The sequence below is a fragment of the Artemia sp. Qi Xiang Cuo genome, chromosome 21, assembly GCF_049724085.1.
Source record: "Artemia sp. Qi Xiang Cuo chromosome 21, ASM4972408v1, whole genome shotgun sequence".
NCBI classification, from domain to species: Eukaryota; Metazoa; Arthropoda; class Branchiopoda; order Anostraca; family Artemiidae; genus Artemia; species Artemia sp. Qi Xiang Cuo.
Genome location: NC_142814.1, coordinates 10,391,943 through 10,413,167, shown reverse-complemented (window position 1 = coordinate 10,413,167; position 21,225 = coordinate 10,391,943). Strand labels below are relative to the sequence as shown.

Sequence of the window (21,225 nt, the reverse complement as noted above, 5' to 3'; positions counted from 1 at the left end):
TACAATTACGTATGACAAAAAATACAAAATGTTACAGTAGTGATTTATGTTAAAATGATAAACGATACAGTAGGGTGGGGAATATGAAGCCACTCCTCCTTAGTCCTAACCCAATGTAACAGTCAAATAGGAATCAGTTGTTGATATCAAAAGAGGTTAAGTATTGAGGCAAGCCCTAAAAGGTAGAGGTCGGAGAATGGGTTTGAAGTGGTAACAGAGGAAAGTATCTCCAGGGATCGCAATTGGGAAAGGCTAGGGCCTTGATGGACCACTCGCAGTTGGCCTTGAAAGGTTATTAAATAAAAAAAAAACTCCAAAAGTCTCCAAAAGTTACTCCTCCTTCTTGAATGCATTATGTGGATCTTCCTATTTCACGGACGAAAATGAATACCAAAAAACCATATTGTCTCAAAACACAAACTCAATTTCCAATTTATATTTCCTATTCCTTTTTTTACATTTTCACACTTCCGTAGAAAGATAAAACAAGGCATCTTTCCATTAAAACTGAGTGACTGTGTCTGCCATTTTGGACTGTTTATTAATGATAATCTCCTTTAGCAATTCTCTTCCTACTTTTAAATTTCTTTACTTTTACCGTAGAATCTGTTATGTTTGACGTTTGTAATTTTAGCAAGATAAAAATTTAAATACCGTCCAGCCTTAACTCCGTCCCAAGCTGCTTTTTGTATTAATGAGTCCCTTTTCTTTGTCATTCCTATTCTGATGTCCCTGGATATCTTCTTTGTAATGGGCAGGTATGCGGATTATCTCTGAAAAAAATCATACCATTCCAATGCCAGTTTGCTCACGCTTGCATAAAAGATTTCTCAGCTGGTTTCTTAAACTCGCCAAGATTCGATTAAAGGATGATACCCTCTTCTTGGAGCTGCTCAATTTTTAACAGATTCAGCTAGGGCCAACTCAGCAATCTAACAGACTGCCACATGATTTAAAAAGAAAAAAAGAAATCGCAAAGTGAAAAATACTACTAGTTTACAAAAGTGAATAGGGAATTTGCAAAAAGATCAAAGAGGGTTAACGAAAAGAGAAGGATATCTATGAAGGAATACTATGACACCAATCAGGGTACAATAGTATTTCCATGTGTACAAGGAAGTAAAAAGCGCCATGCTCTCTTTAAAAGCTGTATCAATTAGATTCTTTTTCAGCTTCCTCATAAGATTCATGGAAATTATATAGGAAAAAATATGACCTTTTCAATGTTGTGTTTTCAGTCAATCAATAGCCCATGTACTCGCTGCAAAAATTATGTCCCTTAGACGATTCCGGAAGATTGAAGTCCAATCCAAAATTGGATGGATCTCATGAGCTCCATAAATATTTTTTATTCAATATAAAACGAGTTTGAGTTACCATAGCCTATTTCACTTTTATTGAACAAAAGCTTCATAACAAGCAGCCCTTAGGCCTTCTAGTGCTCACGCACAAAACTCATTGGGGAACTCTCTTCCCGGCCCGGTCAGTTATGCTGGAGAATTGACTTCAATTACCCACATACCATCATGGAACATAATGGAATTAGATCAACTACCCCATTGATGAGCTCCAAATAATGTTTTCTGGGGCCTCATAAACGGGTTGAACTATACTTTTTTACCAAGATTTACACTATTTACTGTCCCACACTTTCTCAACGTCTCTTCTGAATTCTACTCAAGTTTTTTTTTTTTTAATTCTACTCAATCCATGGATGATACTCTCCTCCAAGTTTTAAAGTAGCACTGACTCTCGAAATTGGGCGTAGAAATAATGGCACTGTCTTCATTTGAGTTCAAAACATCCTGAAAAATACTTGATTGAAACTAACAAAAACTCAACCACATTGCAGTCACAACTTCAAAGGTGTCTTAGATGGTTTAAAATATATATAATAGACAGAATTTAGTTTTTTCGGGGTCTAACTCCTTTTCAGACATTTTCATATGTCTGTTTCAAATTCTTTGCTTCTTACGTTCAAATCGATCATATTAAAATCAAGATATTGTCATGATTGTAGTCAACAAATGTGACTTTCATTTGACAACAAGACGTAACTATATATTTTTTTTAGATCCTATTATCAATGACTGTCCAGAAGGTGCTGATTGCGGAAACGGAATCTGCAAGTTAGACTCCAATGATGGATTCAGAGCTGTTTGCTTCTGTCATCCAGGATCAGAAAAAGACGTGTCCGATTTAACTGAGAAATGCAAATGTAAGTCCACAAAAAAAGGATAATCCAGATTATAAGATTATTTTTATTCTCCTCCTAGTAGCGAAGATTAGGCAGGAACATAAAGCTGAATGCACATTGTGCTACCGTTCAAGCTATGTCAAGCCAAAAAAATGACACATAAAGTATTCATTAAGCAGTATAAATTCTATGGCGAACAACCTTTTGACATTGCTTAATAGCTATAAGTTGAACCAGCTGAATTATCAACATAAAATTTCTAATTATGTTTTTTGCTATGCTTAGTGTTGCATTAATTTTTCTGACTGGAAGTATGTCAATTTTAACAATTGAGAATCTGCTTGAGAAACTAGAAACTAGAAACCTAAAAAGAAACTAGAAAGCTAAATAGAATCTGAAATTTAGAAATTTATCTCAACTTTACTATAACTAAAAACCCTAAAACCATTAACAACATTTTGATGCTCCGCTGAATTATGTTGTTGTTTTTTTTTAATTTTGAATTATGTTAAATTATGTTCATAAAATTCACAATTATGTTTTTTGCTCTGCTTAGTGTTGCATTAATTTTTCTGTCTCAAAGTATGTCAATTTTAACAATTGAGAATCTGCTTGAGAAACTAGAAACTAGAAACCTAAAAAGAAACTAGGAAGCTAAATAGAATCTGAAATTTAGAAATTTATCTAAACTTTACTATAACTAAAAACCCTAAAACCATTAACAACAGTTTGATGCTCCGCTGAATTATGTTTTTTTTTTTTTTTAATTATGTTAAATTATGTTCATAAAATTCACAATTATGTTTTTTGCTATGCTTAGCGTTGCATTAATTTTTCTGAATCAAAGTATGTAAATTTTAACAATTGAGAATCTGCTTGAGAAACTAGAAACTAGAAACCTAAAAAGAAACTAGGAAGCTAAATAGAATCTGAAATTTAGAAATTTATCTCAACTTTATAATAGCTAAAAACATTAGCACCATTAACAGCATTTTGATGCTCCGCTGAAATGAAAAGTGAAACTTTCGATTAAGCTAAATTAATGAGGTGACAGAGTTTTAACTAACCGAAAATTTACTAAATGGTATTAGTGTTTTTGTTTGAGGTGGGAAGTTTTTATTTCTGAAAGCAGGGATTATTTGGTATTAGCAGTTTTGCGAGAATGCTCAAAGCTAAAAATAGTTCAAAGCTCAAACAAACGTTGAATTAAAAAAAATAACTGCCTTCAAACCCTTCAACTGAACTGAATATGGCATTTCACTTTTCTTTTTTGGGAAGGATAGTTCATTTATTATTACTGTTTCTTTTTGTATAATATTTTACTCTATTTTCGTATTTTTATATTATAAACACCAATATATGACTTAAAAATAATTGACTTTAATTGCTTGTTTTTTTCCAAAGAGTATTAGAATCTGAAAAAAATTAATGAATTTAAGATTAAACTTGTTTTGAAACTTTCTTACTCTTTTAGAAAACACTGCGCTCTCATTGGTGCAAGGTTTTTTTATTCAATTAAATCAACGTTAATATACCAAAGCTTGACCCTTCATCAGTTTCACGTATCCTCTTAAATCATCTTCCATTCTGATGTGTTGGTAAGTGCTGATGTGCTGATGCCGATTCTTATATGCTGGTAACAAATCAGGGACTTGCAGTAGATTTGTAAGACAAAAAAGAACGAAAGACTTTAATTTTTTTTATGTAGAACGTTGTTTACCTTAGTATTACTCTGACTGAGTTTTAGTCCATACTTTGTAGGTAATTTGTGTAATAGAATCGTTCCACAGTTGTTTAGAGACCTGAATTCTTCCCCAACTGGATAAAATTAACACATAATACTTAGATTCATAACCTAATTTCGAAATTTGTCCCGGGACAAGATATTTAAAAATATGCTGAATAACTCTAGAATTATCTAATTTCCTTGTATAGCAGCAGTTGCCAACATCTGCTTGGGTTTTCTATGGTTAATGAGTATCAGCTTATATTTAAAATGTAGAACACTTCCCATTATAATTATTTCAGTTGTTTAATAATTTAGCTGCCTATTATAGTCTAGTTTTTTTTGTGACAATGTAAGCTCACCCATAGTAGACCCAAATCCTATTGAGCATCTAGAAACATCTGGGAGAAAAAAAAAACAGAATTGTCAGATTTTTTGCAGCCACGCATAGCACCCTCGGCCGAAGGCAGAGAATAACTAGATTACTGCCGTAGTAGCCTCAGGGTGGATTTTTTATAAGTTTGTTTAGCCAGGACCGTGCCAGCAAATTGCTGTATAAGGTTACCTTAATGAGTGACGCCTCTTTGGGGACTTACAGCCTAGTAAACAACACAGCCTTGCGCTGGATTCTGACTAATGGATCGCTCTTCTGGGTTGTGTTTGTTTCGGTGGACATTTTAGGGCTGAATAACCTTGTTTTAGTTCAGGTTGTATACTATAGGGCGCTTGCCCATTCTAATATAATATTTGAAGGCAATAAATATATTCTTTGTCGGAGGAAATCTACTTGAGATCGCTTGTTCACGACGTCAACTCTTGTTGATAGAGCAAGAGATTGGACAGATAGAACAATGGGCCCCAGATTGGACACAACCTTCATTCAACTGAAATACCATAGGACTTCTTGGTGTCCTGTTTTAGTCGGCCTATGCACTTCTGCACATGCGAGAAGATGTCTTAGTCCTTGATCCGTATTTGGGAGATCCATTGCTTTTCCCGGGCCCATAGTAAGTTCAGTGATAAAAAATATGAAATATGGACTTGGAACGTTACAAGATTAAAAAAAACAGCAATCGCACCCAGATTTTGACTGACCAAGTTTTAAGTTATTTTGTTTGCTGGATTTTTTAGTTTTGCATTAATTAAAAAAAAAATTCCACAAAATAAGTTTTTCAAAGAAAAGTAAAGAACTCCATTAAAAAAAAAATGAGCAAAAAGAAAGTCAAATAATCTACCAAGCTCGAAAATACCACAAATCAGCATCGATAAATAAATGAAACCCAAAACGAACAGAAATTACAATAAATAACCCAGTCAAACTCAAAACGAGCAGAAATTAACACAAGTTGTGCGCAAAACCCCTATGCCTTCCTAAGGCCAGAACAAAATTTGCACTTTACTGAAAAAATATAAATGTTTTTACTTTTATAACTTTAATAAATCAAATAATTTTAACATTTTGATTACTAAATGTCAGTATACGTATATTAAACTGACAATGCACATTCATTTGTATTTTTTCAATAAAGTATTGAAAAATTATACCATTTTATATACCATTCGCAAAAAAATCTGTTTACTTTCTTTGATAGCTTGGATACACTTACACAATTTTAATTTCGTTGGATTTTAAGAGCAGCAGTAGCCTCGAAAGTTTGAACATAATACCTTCAGTCGTTTTTGGGATACTGCTGAGATGCCTTATTGAGAATTAGCATTAACACAGTGCATTTTGATTTAATCTTAAGGCAACATTTAGTTTTTAAACATAATAGGTAAATAGGATGGTGGGTGTGGGATTAGTTGCCCTCCAATCACTTTCGACTATTAAAAAGGGCATCAACCCTTTCTATTTTCAATTGAATGAGCCCTTTTTGAAGTTCCTATGACAACTCCTTTGATACGAAGTGCCCTGGTCTAAACAACAACAACAAAATATATTACTAATCACTTTCAACTATTAAAAAGGGCACTAGCCTTTGAATTTCAAATCGAATTGGCCTTTTTTGAAGTTTCTACGACAACGCCTTCTATAAAAACCTTATATGCGCCCAGGGCATAACTTAAAACCCTACCCCTGAGAGTTGGGGGGGGGGAGTGTCCTTCTCAAAAAAATGTTCTATCTGGAAATCAACTAGCCTACGCTGAACAAAATGGTTATCTCAAAATTTTGATTGGATGTGTTTGGTTGAGTGATGGACGTGGGGGGGGCTAGTTGCCCTCCAATCAGTTTCGACTATCAAAAAGAGCACTAGCCCTTTGAATTTCCAATCAAATGAGCCCTTTTTGAAGTTTCTATGACAACGCCTTCTATAAAAACTTTATATACCCCAGGACATAACTTAAAACCCTTGCCCTAAGGGTTGTTGGGGAGTGTCCTCCTCAAAAATATATTTTCTATCTGGAAATCAACTACGCTGAACAAAATGGCTATATAAAAGTTTTGATTGGATGTGTTTGGCGGAATGATGGGCGTGAGAGAGGGACTAGTTCCCCTCCAAGTACTTTCGACTATTATGAAGGGAACTAGCCCTTTGAATTTCCAATCGAATGAGCTGTTTTGAAGTTTCTACGACAACGCCTTCTTATAAATCGTTATATGCCCCCAGGGCATAACTTAAAACCCTTGCACTGAGGGTTGTGGGGGAGTGTCCTCTGGGGGAGTGTCCTCCTAAAAACATATTTTCTATCTGGAAATCAACTAGCCTACGCTGAACAAAATGGCTATCTCGATATTCTGATTGGATGTGTTTGGGTGAATGATGGGCATGGGGGGCTAGTTGTCCTCCAATCACCTTCAACTATAAAAAAGGGCACTAGCCCTTTGAATTCCCAATCGAATGAGCCTGTTTTAAGTTTCTACGACAACGCCTTCTATAAAAACCTTATATGCCCCCAGGGCGTAACTTAAAACCTTTGCCCTGAGGGTTGTGGGGGAGTGTCCTCCCGAAAAACATATTTTTTATCTAGAAATCGACTACGCTGAACAAAATTACTATCTAAAAATTTTGATTGGATGTGTTTGGGGGAATGATGGGCGTGGGGGGACTAGTTGCCCTCCAATCCCTTTCGACTTTTAAAAAGGGCACTAGCCCTTTGAATTTCCAATCGAATGATCCTGTTTTGAAGTTTCTACGACAACGCCTTCTATAAAAAACCTTATATGCCCCCAGGGCGTAACTTAAAAACTTTGCCTTGAGGGTTGCGGGGGAGTGTACTCCTCAGAAACATATTTTCTATCTGGAAATCAACTACGCTGAACAAAATGGCTATCTCACAATTTTGATTGGATTTGTTTGGGGTAATGATGGGCAGGGGGGGGGGGAAATTGCCCTCCAATCACTTTCCACTATTAAAAAGAGCAAAAGCCCTTTGAATTTCCAGCCAAATGAGCCTGTTTTGAAGTTTCTACGACAACGCCTTCTATAAAAAACCTTATACGCCCCCAGGGCATAACTTAAAACCCATGCCCCGAGGGTTGTGGGGGACTGTCCTCCTCAAAAAGAAATTTTCTTTCTGGAAATTAGCTACGCTGACAAAATGCCTATATCAAAATTTTGATCGGATGTGTTTGGGGGACTGATGGGCGTGGGGGGTCCTAGTTGCCATCCAATCACTTTCAACTATTAAAAAGGGCACTAGCGCTTTGAATTTCCAATTGAATGAGCCTCTTTTGAAGTTTCTACGGCAACGCCTTCTATGAAAGTCTTATATGCCCCCAGGGTATAACTTAAAACCCTTGTCCTGAGGGTTGTGGGCGAGTGTCCTCCTGAAAAACCTATTTTCTATCTGGAAATCAACTACGGTGAACAAAATTGCCATCTCACAATTTCGATTGGATGGGTTTCGGGGAAAGATGGGCGTGGGGGGGCTAGTTGCCCTCCAATCCCTTTGGACTATTAAAAAGGGCACTAGCCCTTTGAATTTCCAATCGAATGAGCCTTTTTTGAAGTTTCTACGACAACGCCTTCTATAAAAACTTTATATGCCCCCAGGGCATACCTTTTGCTACGATGCCAGGCATAAGGAAAGTCGGCTAGGCTAGTCTCTTAACCTTTAACGATGAAGATAAATCCACATGTCAATTAAAACCCGAATTTCCCTAGTGCATCATTTAAAATTGCTGGTGGCAAAGGATGAAAAAGTTGGCAGTATCAATTGGTGTACAAGTAAATGGGATTAAAAATTCAACTGAAAAATTTTAGTGACAGCTTAAGTGACATGTTTTTGGGTCCCACCACCCGGAATAGTCATATGAAGAATAAAAATCGATTCCCACTGAAGATGAAACTAAAATATATAGCTCAGGGAATAAGGTTTGGAGGAAATGAGTGTCGAATCCAATGTAGGGTACGAAAAGCGAATGTGACTACTGGTTAAAGGCTTAAGAGAGATATGTAGTGACTGGTAAAGGGAGACAGTATCTACTAGGGACTCGAAAAGTTAAAGGATAGTTTCTAAAGGCTACGCATCAGGAAAGGGATCACAACTTGACAACAGTTGCGAGTTGAGGACGCTGGCACTTCTTCATGACCTCCCGAAGCGTATACTCCCCAAAGGGCTCCTCTCTCTCAAATGAGTCAGAATACCACTTATACTGGACAGGACCACCCTCATATTCTATCCGAAGCTTTTCCAATCCAGCCCAAAACTCAATATCTCACGGCTTTTCCAACACCCATTCAATTCTATTTTCTGTTCATCTCTGGTTTTTACCAAAAGCCCCTGACCTTCTTCTCCCTCTACAGCTCTTTTGTCTCCCGAAAATGTTGTTAGTTTCCAAAAATTTTAATCTGCACAATCTGCAAATTTGGTCTCTTTTTGTATTTCTTTTTTCTCTTTTAAGAATCTTCAAGTTTTCCGTCACGCCACATGAATTTTTTTCAAATTCTAGATAGAATATAGCGTCTTTTTTTTATAAAGTGATCTTTTTTAGTGTAATCTGGTTTCCACACTGGATTAGCAAATGACAATTCAATTCGCTGCAAATTATTCTTTGATTAGTAAAACAAATCTCCGTAAAGCAAAATAATACGAATTGGACGATAAAGAAAACTGAACGACCACCTGAATATTCTACTGCTGGAATAGCTTGACTTAAAACCACTCAGGAAAAACTACCCTGTGACACGAACAAAACATCTACACCAGACACCAGTCACATCAAATGCAAATTATACTAATTTCCTGAAAGTAATCTCAACCTAGGCGGATTACGCAAAAAAGGACAGTTTTATCTCACCCTCCTACCAAAATTATGCACAAATAGACAAATTTTCGCTAATTCGCCAAATCAACAATTGTATAGCCTTTGGCACTGAATATTATCTCCAAGTCCAGTAAAACCCCTTGAACTATAATCCTAGTTTTACTCTTTTTTTCGTTCCTACAACCCGTAATATTTTTTTTCTAATACGGAGAAATTCTTCTACTGTAATCTCAATTCACCCTTAAATTCGATAAATCAATTAGTTGAACATTCGTTTTCTTTTATCTCCAAATATCACTATTGTCTCATTATTTCACCAAAGACGACCGTTATATTTTTTTTTCTCTAATTTTTATATTTTTTCAACAGGCTAGGCTGTGCCTAAGCACCCTTTCATCAAAGTCGTCCTCGCTGATACAATGTGCTTTTCTAGGTAGAGCCAAGCTAAAGAACTTTTCCAAAATACGAAATGGATTTCTAATTCCGTGTCTATTTGCACAATTTATATGGGGTATCATGGGCTAAATTAACATGTATCCTTAGAAACGTGTATTCGATTCACTACCGGTGTCTCTCTGCTGGCACTAGTATGTAGCTACCATCAGTATTTGGCTCCGAACATTTCTGGCACAATTATTGGATTCCTGTGGATGGAAGGGTACGTGACACAGTGCCATCTGTACCACTACTTATAGCGCTAGTGTGTGGTATTGTGGTCGAGACGGATCAAGAGTTTTACAATCTCAGTCCTCACTAAGTGTCCCGCTGTGGACTTGCCACAGCTATAACCAGTAGGGATACGACAACTGCACTTTCTGTGATGCGTGTGTGCGACGGTATGTGCCCACGGAATCAAGCAAAGCTATCTCACGTAGTATGGGATAATTTTCCTAAGGTAAACCATTTTATCCTCTATTTCTCTAGACTCTACCTAGGTCAAATTTGATGAAATAAACCTTTGCAGAAAAATCTGAAAACTCTTACTTTTTCACAAGTCAGGACCACAAAACGAACTAAAGACTCAAAGAGTTCAAATGAAACAAAACACTTCGCGACTCGCCTCCGTCGCAGAGTCTGCAATTTCTCTCCGCATATCATAGGACACCTTTCCTACGACAAACCATTTTATCCTCTATTTCTCTTGACTCTACCTAGGTCAAAAATGATAAAATAGGCCTATATAGAAAAAGTTTTACATTTTACTATTTCACAAGTCAGGATCAAAAAACGAACTAAAGAACTCAAATAAAACAAAACGCTTCGCGACTCTCCTCCGTCGCAGAGTTCGCGAAATCTGACCAAAGTAAAAAATTTACCCTTGGCTTTTCTATCTATTTTTGTTTCTTGTATGAGTCACCCATACCCTGTACATTTTTAGATACTAGCTAATTAGCAGATTCTTTAAAAAACTGTGCAGGGCCACGGTTGAAAAATTGAAATTAAAGAGAAATGAACTTAAATTTACAGGAAGAGTATCTATTTGATAATCAGGACCAAAAGCCCTAACAAGTATTTTTGTTTTTAATTTGGCACGCCCCTCAACATTTTATGGAACTTTCAACGTAATACCCTTTGCTGTTCCTGAGACATTGCAGATACGCCTTTTTGAAACCTCCGACGGACATGATGTAATTTCGTTAAGTTCAACACCCCCTCAAAATTCCCTGAAAGTTTTACTTTAGTAACCTTAGGTGTTTTTGAGATATCGCGCATAAGCTAAATTAACAACTTTGGATATATTTAGTGTCTTTTGATTTAATAGAATGTCCCCAACGACATGTTCTGAAGTTCTAACGTAGCTCTCTTAGCTGTTTCTGGGACACTGCATATTTCACCATTTTGACAGTCTGGGCACACACAATGTAATCTGATTTAGTTTTACATCTCCCTCAACATTCCGTAAAATTTTTACCTCTATACTTTTAGTTGTCCCTAAGACACTATGGATACGGCCTTTTGATAGCCTCGATGCACGTGGTGTCATTAAATTTAATTCAACATCTTCCACACCGTTCCCTTAAGAAATTACAATTTCCAGTCAAATGATTACCCTTCAAAGTTTTCACAACAATTCCTCCCATACTAAGTGGTCTGGTGCAAAAAAATAAAAATTGAATATACAAAAGAGGTTACTTTGATTACCTATGACAGGCTTAATTGAGGCACGCTTAGCCTCTGGTTATATTATTGATTATTTTTTTTCAGCTGTTAATGAATGTAGTAATGGTAGACCATGCGCATTTGATTCAAACTCTATGTGTGTGGAACTTCCAAGAGGATATAGCTGTGAATGTAAAGGAGGCTATAAAAAGAGTATCCAAGATCTGTGTGTCGGTAAGTCTTATATTTTTTTTTTTCTAGAGTGAGATAATTAAGGCTTAATAGTCAATAGGCCGGGTATTTTTCTTAAAAGATCTTTTATTTATTGAAGCATTTCAAAAAAAAATATCTTTAAATTTTTTTAGCTCTTTTTTCTCAGCTCATCGATTTTTTGTTTTTATTTTTTGTCACATAGATTTATTAAATTTGTTAGCAAATTTTTCGAAGACTTTTTAACGTTCAATTTCAAACTTTGTATCATATTGACTTTCAATTAAAATACATGAAAGCAACATATAAATTCCGCACTCTTGTTACCATCACTCTCAGTACCCTTAATATTACTTATAAATCGTCCGGGTGTAAATTTTTTACCATTCCAACGCATAAGGAGACATGTTAAAAAAATAATTCTTACTTCATATCATAGGCAGCGCAATAGCGCTGCCTAAGTAAAGAGCGATGTTGGCACAATGTGTGTTTTTTTTTTTTGGTTTTTTGGTTCCTTGGTAGACCAGGGCACTTCGTATCGAAGGAGTTATCGTAGGGCAAGGGTTGTAAGTTATGCCCTGGGAGCATATAAGGTTTTTATAGAAAGTGTTGTCGTAGAAACTTCAAAAAGGGTTCATTCGATTGAAAATTTAAAGGACTAGAGCCCTTTTTAATAGACGTAAATGATTGAAAGACAACCAACCGCCTCTCACAACCCCCTTTCCCCAAACACATCCAATCAAAATTTTAGATAGCCATTTTGTTCACCGTAGTTAAAAATTTTAGAAATTAGGTCTTTGAGGATGATAATCCCCTCCTAGCCTTCGCGGAAAGGGTTGCAAGTTATGCCCTGGGGGCATATGAGGTTTTTATAGATAGTGATGTTGTAGAAACTTCAAAAAGGGTTCACTCGATTGAAAATTAGAAGTGTTTGTGCACTTTTTAATTGTTGAAAGTTATTGAAGGATAACTAACACCCCTCTCACACCCACCATCTCCCGAAACACATCCAATCAATATTTTGAGATAGCAATTTTTTTTGACGTAGTTAAAAAGTCTGGAAATTAAGTTTTTGAGGATGACACTCCCCCCACAGCCGTCAGGGCGAGGCTTTTAAGTTTTGCCCTGAGGACATATTAGGTTTTTTTCTATAGAAAGTGTTATCGTAGAAACTTCAAAAAGGATTCATTTGATTGGAAATTGAAACAGCTAGTGCCTTTTTTAATTGTCAAAAGTGATTGGATGGCAAGTCAGTAGGAAAGCCTCTCTAATTTCGAGGCTAGCGTAATTTATGCAAGATCATACGCCTATTTCTATGCCAATCAGAGAGCTAGAAATATTAAACTAAGTGACATCACTTGATTTCTAGGTATTATACGGGACTCTAAAGAGATAGAAATTCTATTTTAATAAGGTTCCATTTCCGTTAGGCTTAGAGATAAATTCTGGAAGTATTATTATTTCGAAGCATGGACTCTAAAGAGATAGAAATTCTATTTTAATAAGTTTTCATTAAAATTTCATCAACATTTACTATGCCAATCCTCTAAAATGTCTCAAACTGTTTCACCCAAATAATCCCCTAAAATGTCGATTAATCCGTTTCGCCCAAATAATCCCCTAAAATATCGATTCATCTCTGACGGTTCCTTTGTTCTGACAACTGTGCGCTGATTCATTTCAATTCCCTGGAGTCTGGCTCAGTAATATATTAAATCTCTATTAATCTCCTTGTGTCTCTGAAAAATATCTACTATGTCCTACTTACATTATAAGGGCTTCGAAATAATAATTCCGGAATTTATCTCTCAGACTAAAGGGAATGAAACCTTATTAAGATAGAATTTCTCTCTCTTTAGAGTCCAGGCTTCGAAATAATAATAATTCCAGAATTTATCTCCCTAATAGAACTTAAACCTTATTAAAATAGAATTTCTATCTCTTTAGAGTCCCGCGTAATACCTAGAAATCAAGCGATGTTACTTAGCTTAGTATTTATAGCCCTCTGATTGGCGTAGAAATAGGCGTATGATCTTGCATAAATTACGCTAGCCTCGAAATTAGAGAGGCTTCCCTACTCAAGTCAGCCCACCATTTCCTGACACCCACCATTTCCCCAAACACATCCAATTAAAATTTTGAGATAGCTATTTTGTTTAAAGTAGTTTAAAGGTTCGGAAATTATGTCTTTGAGCATGACAACCCCCTCACAGCCCTCAGGTCAAGAGTTGTAAGTTATGCCCTGGGGCATATAGAAAGCTTTGTCGTAGAAACTTCAAAAATGGCTCGCTCGACTGGAAAAAGGAAAGGGCTAGTGCTGTTTTTATCACTCGGAAGTCATTAGAGGGCAACTAACCCCCCTCTCACGCCCACCATTTCCCCAAACACGTCCAATCAAAATTTTGATATCGCAATTTTCTTCAACATAGTTGAAAGTTCTGGAAATTGGGTCTTTGAGGATGACACCCCCCAGCCTTCAGGGAAAGGGTTGTAAGTTATGCCCTGGGGTTATATAAGGTTTTTATTGAAAGCGTTGTCGTAAAAACTTCAAAAGGGCTTATTCGATAGAAAATTGAAAAGGCTAGTGCCTTTTTTAATAGTTGAAAGTGATTAGAGAGCAACTAACGCCCCTCTCACGCCCACCATTTCCCCAACACAACCAATAAAAATTTTCAAACAACCTTTTTTTAACGTAGTTGAAAGTTGTGGAAATTAGGTCTTTGAGGATAACAACCCCCTCACAGAACTCGGGGCAAGGGTTGTAATTTATGCCCTGGGGGCATATGTGGTGTCTACAGATAGTGTTGTCGTAGAAACTCAAAAAGAACTCATTCGATTGGAAATTGAAAGGGCTAGTACCCTTTTTAATGGTCGAAAATGATTGGTAGGTTTGACATTTTTATAGTAAAAATCGATGTGGGTACAATGTATTATTATTTTATTTCATTTTTTGGTTTAGACCAGAGCACTTCCTATCGAAGGAGTTGTCTTGGGAACTTTCAAAAGGGCTCATTTGATTGAAAATAGAAAGGGCTAATGCCCTTTTTAATAGTTGAAAGTGATTGGAGGGCAAGTAGTCCCCCTCTCACCCCCACCCACCCATTATGTTTAAAAACTAAATGCTGCCTTAAGATTAAATCAAAATGCGCTGTGTTAATGCTCAGCAGTATCCCAAGAACGACTGAGGGTATTATATTCAAACTTTCGGGGCTACTTCTGCTCTTAAAATTTAATCAAATCAAATTAGTGTAAGTGTGACCAAGCTATCAAAGAAAGTAATCAGGTTTATTTTGCGAATGGTATCAAGTTTTCTATTCAGGTCAACTAGAGGAGGCATGAAACTAAATTAAACACTACTATTTGTGTCCAGATTTTTAAAAAGGTGTATGTTGTTAAAAATTGCTAAAAACATTTCTCCAGCTTACAAATAGCAGGCCAAATTAAGAAATCTTCAAAAAACAAAAAGATTTAAAGAATTATTTTCTTTTTCCCTCAAAAGACTGTGTAAATAAAAAACGAACAGAAATTGATTAAAAAAAACTGTTTCACAAAATAAGTTTTTCAAAGAAAAGTAAAGAAGAACTCTATTAAAACAAAAATGAGCAAAAATAAAATCTAATAATGTACCAAGCGTGAAACTGCCACAAATTACCATCGATAAATAAATGAAACCCAAAACGAGCAGAAATTACAATAAATAACCGAGTCAAACTCAAAACGAGCAGAAATTAACATGAGTAGCGCTCAAAACCCCTATGCCTTCCCAAGGCCAGAACACACTTTACTGAAAAAATGCAAATCGCTTTGCATTTTCAGTTTAATATACATATACTGATATTTAGTAATCAAAACGTTAATATTTTTGATTTATTAAAGTTATAAAAGTAAAACATTTATATTTTTTCAGTAAAGTGCAAATTATGTTTTGGCCTTGGGAAGGCATATGGCTTTTGAGCCCTACTCATATTAATTTCTGCCCATTTTGTGTTTGACTCGGTTATTTATTGTAATTTCTATTCGTTTGGGTTTCATTTATTTATCAATGCTGATTTGTGGTAGTTTTTCACGCTTGGTAGATTATTTGATTTTATTTTTGCTCATTTTTGGTTTAATGGAGTTCTTTACTTTTCTTTGAAAAACTTATTTTGTGAAAAAAAATTTTTAATTGATTATGCAAAACAATCCTAGTTGACATATTTTGCAGTGGGAGAACCTTTATCATCACCTTTTTCACTGCTGTAAAATTTTTTTAACAGAATTGTGAAAAATAAACATAGATTTGACTGCATTTATCCGTTTTCAAATGGTCCATATATGTAAGTTAAAAACCATCACTGCCATCTACCAAAAAGATATTAATAGGCAAATATTGATAAATTAGGTTAAGTTAGGTTAAGTTAGCTAGATGACTCTTGGGTGTTTTTTTTATATACGATTTTCAAGACTTGGAGAAATGACATAAATAATTAAAAATGTGACAGAAAAACTGGAAATGCAGTGAAAGAAGTAAAGATAAAGGTTCTCCCACTACAAAATTTTTAACTTGGATTATTTTGCACATTATGAAGTAAGAATTGTTTTCTTAACATGTCTCCTTATGTAGGGGAATGGTCATAGGTATACACCAATGTATGCATCCAATCAATACACCAATCAATACAAAATGAGCCAATATTAATTTATATTGCTCATTTACTAACATATATTTCTCATAGATTTAGCTTTTAAAACTCTACCACGGTCATCCATGAATGTTTTATTATTAGTTAAAGAAAACTTATAAAATCGTTTCCAAAGAAAAGTAAAGAACTACATTAAAACAAAGATGAACAAAAATAAAGTAGAACAATAAATCTAAATTAAAAAAAGAACAGAAATGACTATCAATGAGTAAAGGGCATAAAATGGACAGAAATAACCATGAATTAATAAGTCAAAATAAAGCAAAGAAATTACCAAAAACAGGAATAAGGATGAAGATCACCAAAGCCTTCTAAGGTCAGAACGTCATTTGTGCTTTACCGAAACAAATTTTATTGAAAGTTGTGCGCTTGTATTTCTTATAATATCAAAAAATAAGAAAACACCACAAAATCTAAGATATCTAAGATATCCAGTATATCTGAGGTATCTGCAACATATAAAAAGCGGGTAAGATTATTAACTTTAAATTTTCAGGACCGCTATTCCTACTGCTACTACTTTGACTGTAACTGTGACTAAATGCAATTTTAACTATTTGCAACTGTTACTATGACTACTTGCGATTACTTGCAATTGTGACTAATTCCAGCTTTGACAATGATTACTTGTGACTGGGACTGCAACAACTTGCGACTGCGCCTACTTAAGACTGCGGATACTTGTGACTGTGACAATTTATGACTGTGGCTACAACTACTTGTGACTTCAAATAAAAAATGCAACTCGACTGGCACTGCGGCTACTCGCTACTGTAACTTCTTGAAACTGCAACTTTGACCACTGGCGACTGCGAGTATGACAACTTACGACTTAGAATGCGACAACTTGTGACTGTAACTGCTTGCGACTGAGATTACCACGACTAGTACTGCCACTATTACAGGTACTGTGACTGGAACTTCTATCAATAGAACTAGAAATATTAAGCTAAATCAAAAGCGTTTAAACGCGCATCCTTCTTTTCGAAACTGCAGAGTGCATTCAGGGTGTCAAAAGGGCTTATCTGCAATATCTTACGAAAAGCTACGGCCATTAAGCTCACAATTTCAGGGAATATGGACGGGACTGTTGCGCTAAATAAAAAAAACACTATATACACCCAAGCTGTCAAAAACTAAAAACTGAAAGAAACCGAAAAATCACTATAAACAAAACTGAAAGACACTATTTACATTCAGGTTAAAAAAAAACTTATCTTCAATGTTTCAAGGGCAGTTAAGAGGGTTAAGTCAAACCTTTCAGAGAACGTTGAGAGGTATGTTGACATTGATCGAAATACAACCATGTGCATCCAATTTTTCAAAAGGGTGTATGTGCAATACCTCAGGATTGGTTAAAGGTTAATCGGTTAATCGCTTAACGCATTCAGAAGTAGTTCCAATCCCAGTCACAAGTACGAGTAGTCACAGTCGTAATCACAAGTAGTCACAATTTTAATTAGTTGTAATCGTAGTCACAAGTAATCGCAGTTGCCACCGCAAGTAGTCACAGTCACAAGTAGTCACGGTCAAAGACGTAAGTAGCCAAAGTTTTAAGTAATCGCAGTTACTATTGCAAGTAGTCGAAGCTGCAATCACGTGTGCTCGCAGTGGCAAATAGTTGCAATCGCATTCTAAATTAGCCACCACATGTAATCGTAGTTAAAAATGAGTTACAGTCAGAGTCACAAGTAGTCATATTCGAAGTCATAACTAGTCGTAAGCATTCGTAGTCGAAGGTGCAAGAAGTCACAGTTACAGTTGCAAATTGTCACAGCAGTAGTAGTAGTAGTGGCCCTGAAAGTTTCAAGTTAATACACTGAGTCATTCCTATTATATTATGGATACCCTCTTTTCATAGCATTGATGTACATAGGTTTTTTTTTATTCAATTGAAGATACCCTTAATATTCCCTGAAGCTTTAACCTAGTACCCTTAGTATTTTCGAAAGAGTCAGGATCAAACACTCCTCCCTGTTATAACGAGAAAACCTGTAAGTAAGAGATGGGCAAATGTCATAGTTTATTACCCTTTCTTAGGACTTTGGGAGGTATGGGATCCCCTGAGGTAGTGCTGTTATATCTTTTATCTATTTAGAACAAAATCAATATTTCAAGATTTTAATCAATGCTGAGGGATGGAGAATGTAAAAGGGGGAGGAGGGGATTCATTTTACCACCAATCAATTTTCACCATTCCCCTCACCATGCTCTGAAAGAATCAACTTTATGTCCAAAGTTGTTCCTAAGATATTACTGATATCCCCTTTTGACAGTCACCATGCATTTGCTGAATTTTTGTTTTGTTCAACGTTCCCCATAGTATATCCCGGCATTGTTCACTGGTAGAAGTTTTTCACATTCACAAGTAGTCACATCATATTTATAATCATTTACAGTCACAAGTAGTCACAGTTGCAAGTATTCACACTTGCAAATATATTTATCACTGTCACAGTTACAGCCGTAGATATTTGCAGTCGTAGTTGCCAGTATTCACAGTTATAGCCGTTCAAGTAGTTGCAGTAGTGGCCCTGAAAATTTAATTCAATATCTTAGGGGTTCTCAAGATATTGCGGATACACCCTTTTGATAACCTAAATGCACATAGTGATTTTCTATTTAGTTCCATATCCCACTTAACATTTCAAAAGTTTCACTTAATAACCTAGCACTTTTTGTAGAAAACCCACGATCAAACGTTTTTTTCTTTCCCGAAGATAATTCCAGTGCATAAATAATTGACAAATTTCGTAATATAAAACTCTTACTCTGGGGCTGTGGCGCATGGGATTTCAGGAGGCGTAGCAATCAAATCTGTTCACTATTTTAAGCAAAATGGCTTTTCAAAATTTTCACCGGTTTTGAGGGGGGTGGCATCTGAGATGATGAGAGGAGATGCTGGTGAACCTCTTATTACTTTTCAATATCCCTCTTAAAATACTATAAAGTTGAACTTTATACTATTTTGAACAAAATAGCTATCTCAGAATTTTAATCAAATGTCTTTACTGGGAGGGCAGTTATAAAGCTTGTAAAGGGCTGGTTGCCCTTTATTCACGTTTGACTCTTAAAAAGGGCACTAGAACTTTTACTCTTCAATCAAATTAGTCTTCTCCGAAGTTTCTGCGACCTCATCTTCCACATGAAGTGCCTCTGGTGCAAGTTAATCGTTAAAGCCTTACGGCTCTTTACTATAGGCAATAGTAGAGTATTGCCTCTGCTACTGATATTCTCTCCTTTAGTTCTCAGCAAGAGTGAATTTATAAATTTTATTTTAAAAAAATAGTCTTTTACATGAAAGTAGTAAAATCAAAACTTGAAAGAAAACTTGAAAGAAGCTGTCCCTCCTCGACACCTGCTCTTTACAATAAAGTCATATATTGTTTTAAAAATTCCATTTATTCCAATTCATCAGCCCCCGTGTTTTAACAACACTTAAGGATTGGTACTAAAAGTCAAACTTCAATGCAAAGATCTGAGAGTTGAGAAAGGGCCAACATTTACATCTTGTTTTATCGTTTTTCCAACTCTGATTTATATTTAAATTAATTAAAAAAGCTTTTTCCACAAATAAGTTTTTCAAAGAAAAGTAAAGAACTCCATTAAACAAAAAAATAGCAAAAATGTCATAAAACAATCTACCAAGCATGCAACTCCCATAAATCAGTATCGATAAATAAAGGAATCCCAAAACGAACAAATCTTAAAACTAATAACCGTGTAAACTCAAAACGAGCTGAAATTAACATAAGTTGGGCGCTTTTCCCCTATGCCTTCCCTATGTCAGAACAAAATTTGCACTTTACTGAAAAAATATAACTGTTTTTACTTTTATAGCTTTAATAAATCAAATAATGTTAACATTTTGATTACTAAATATCAGTAGGCCTATATGTATATTAAACTGACAATGAAAAAGAAAAAGAAAATAATACTTTAAATCTTTTCGTTTTCTAAGACTTTATACTTTGGCCTGCTATTTGTATGCTGGAGAAAAATTTTCAGCAATTTTTAAAAAAATGCACCCTTTTAAAAATCTGGACACAAATAGTACTGTCTAATTAAGTTTCATACCTTCTCTAGTTGACCTGAAATGGAAAACTTGATACCATTCGCAAAAAAATCTGTTTACTTTCTTTGATAGCTTCGATACACTTACGCTATTTTGCTTTGCTTCAGTTTTAAGATCAGAGATAACCTCAAAAGTATGACATTACCCCATCATTCTCTCGTGGAGCGCTGCAGAGTTACCTTAATGAGGATAAGCACTGACACAGGGTATTTTGAGTTAACCTTTAGGCAAACATTAGTTTTAAAACTAAATGGGTGAATGGGAGTTTGGGCGTAGGAGGGTGGGAGTAGGAGGGGAATTAGTTGCCTTCCAATCATTTTCGACTATTAAAAAGGGCGTCAGCCCTTTGTATTTTCAATTGAATGAGCCCTTTTCGAAGTTCCCACGACAAGTACTTCGATACGAAGTACCCTGGTCTAAAGCACCACAACAACAAATAATACATTATACCCACATCGATCTTTACTATAAAAATGTCAAGCCTTCCAATCACTTTCGACTATTTAAAAGGGTACTAGGCCTTTCGATTTTCAATCGAATGAGCCCTTTTGGAAACGACAAAGCTTTATATAAACACCTTATATGCCCCCAGGACATAAATTACAAACCTTACCCTAAGGTCTGTTAGGGTGGTTGTCATCCGGTAAGACCGAATTTCCAGAACTTTCAATTACGTTAAATAAAATGGCTGTCTCAAAATTTTGATTGGATGTGTTTGAGGAAATGGTGGGCGTGAGAGGGGCGGTAGTCGCTCTCTAATCACTTTCGACTATTAAAAATGGCCCTAGCCCTTTCAATTTCCAATCAAATGAGCCCTTTTGAACTTTCTACGACAAAACTTTCAATAAAAATCTTATATGTGTACCTTACAACCCTTGCCTCGATTGCTGGGGGGGGTTGTAATTCTCAAAAACCTAATTTCAAGAACTTTCTACTACGTTGAACAAAATGGCTATCTGAAAATTTTGATTGGATTTGCTTGGAGGAATGGTGGGCGCGATAGGGGGGTTAGTTAACCTTCAATCA

General features: G+C 35.7%; 1 protein-coding gene across 1 annotated transcript in view; it reads left to right on the top strand.

Moving 5' to 3' along the window:
- The window catches only part of LOC148939225 (uncharacterized), a 329,493-nt gene that overhangs the window by 184,195 nt on the left and 124,073 nt on the right, over positions 1–21,225 (top strand). Inside the window, exons 11-12 of the mRNA XM_089106790.1 lie at positions 2,075–2,218; positions 11,338–11,466. Of these exons, the coding sequence (XP_088962916.1) occupies positions 2,075–2,218; positions 11,338–11,466 (273 nt within the window). The remainder of the gene's footprint in view (positions 1–2,074; positions 2,219–11,337; positions 11,467–21,225) is intronic.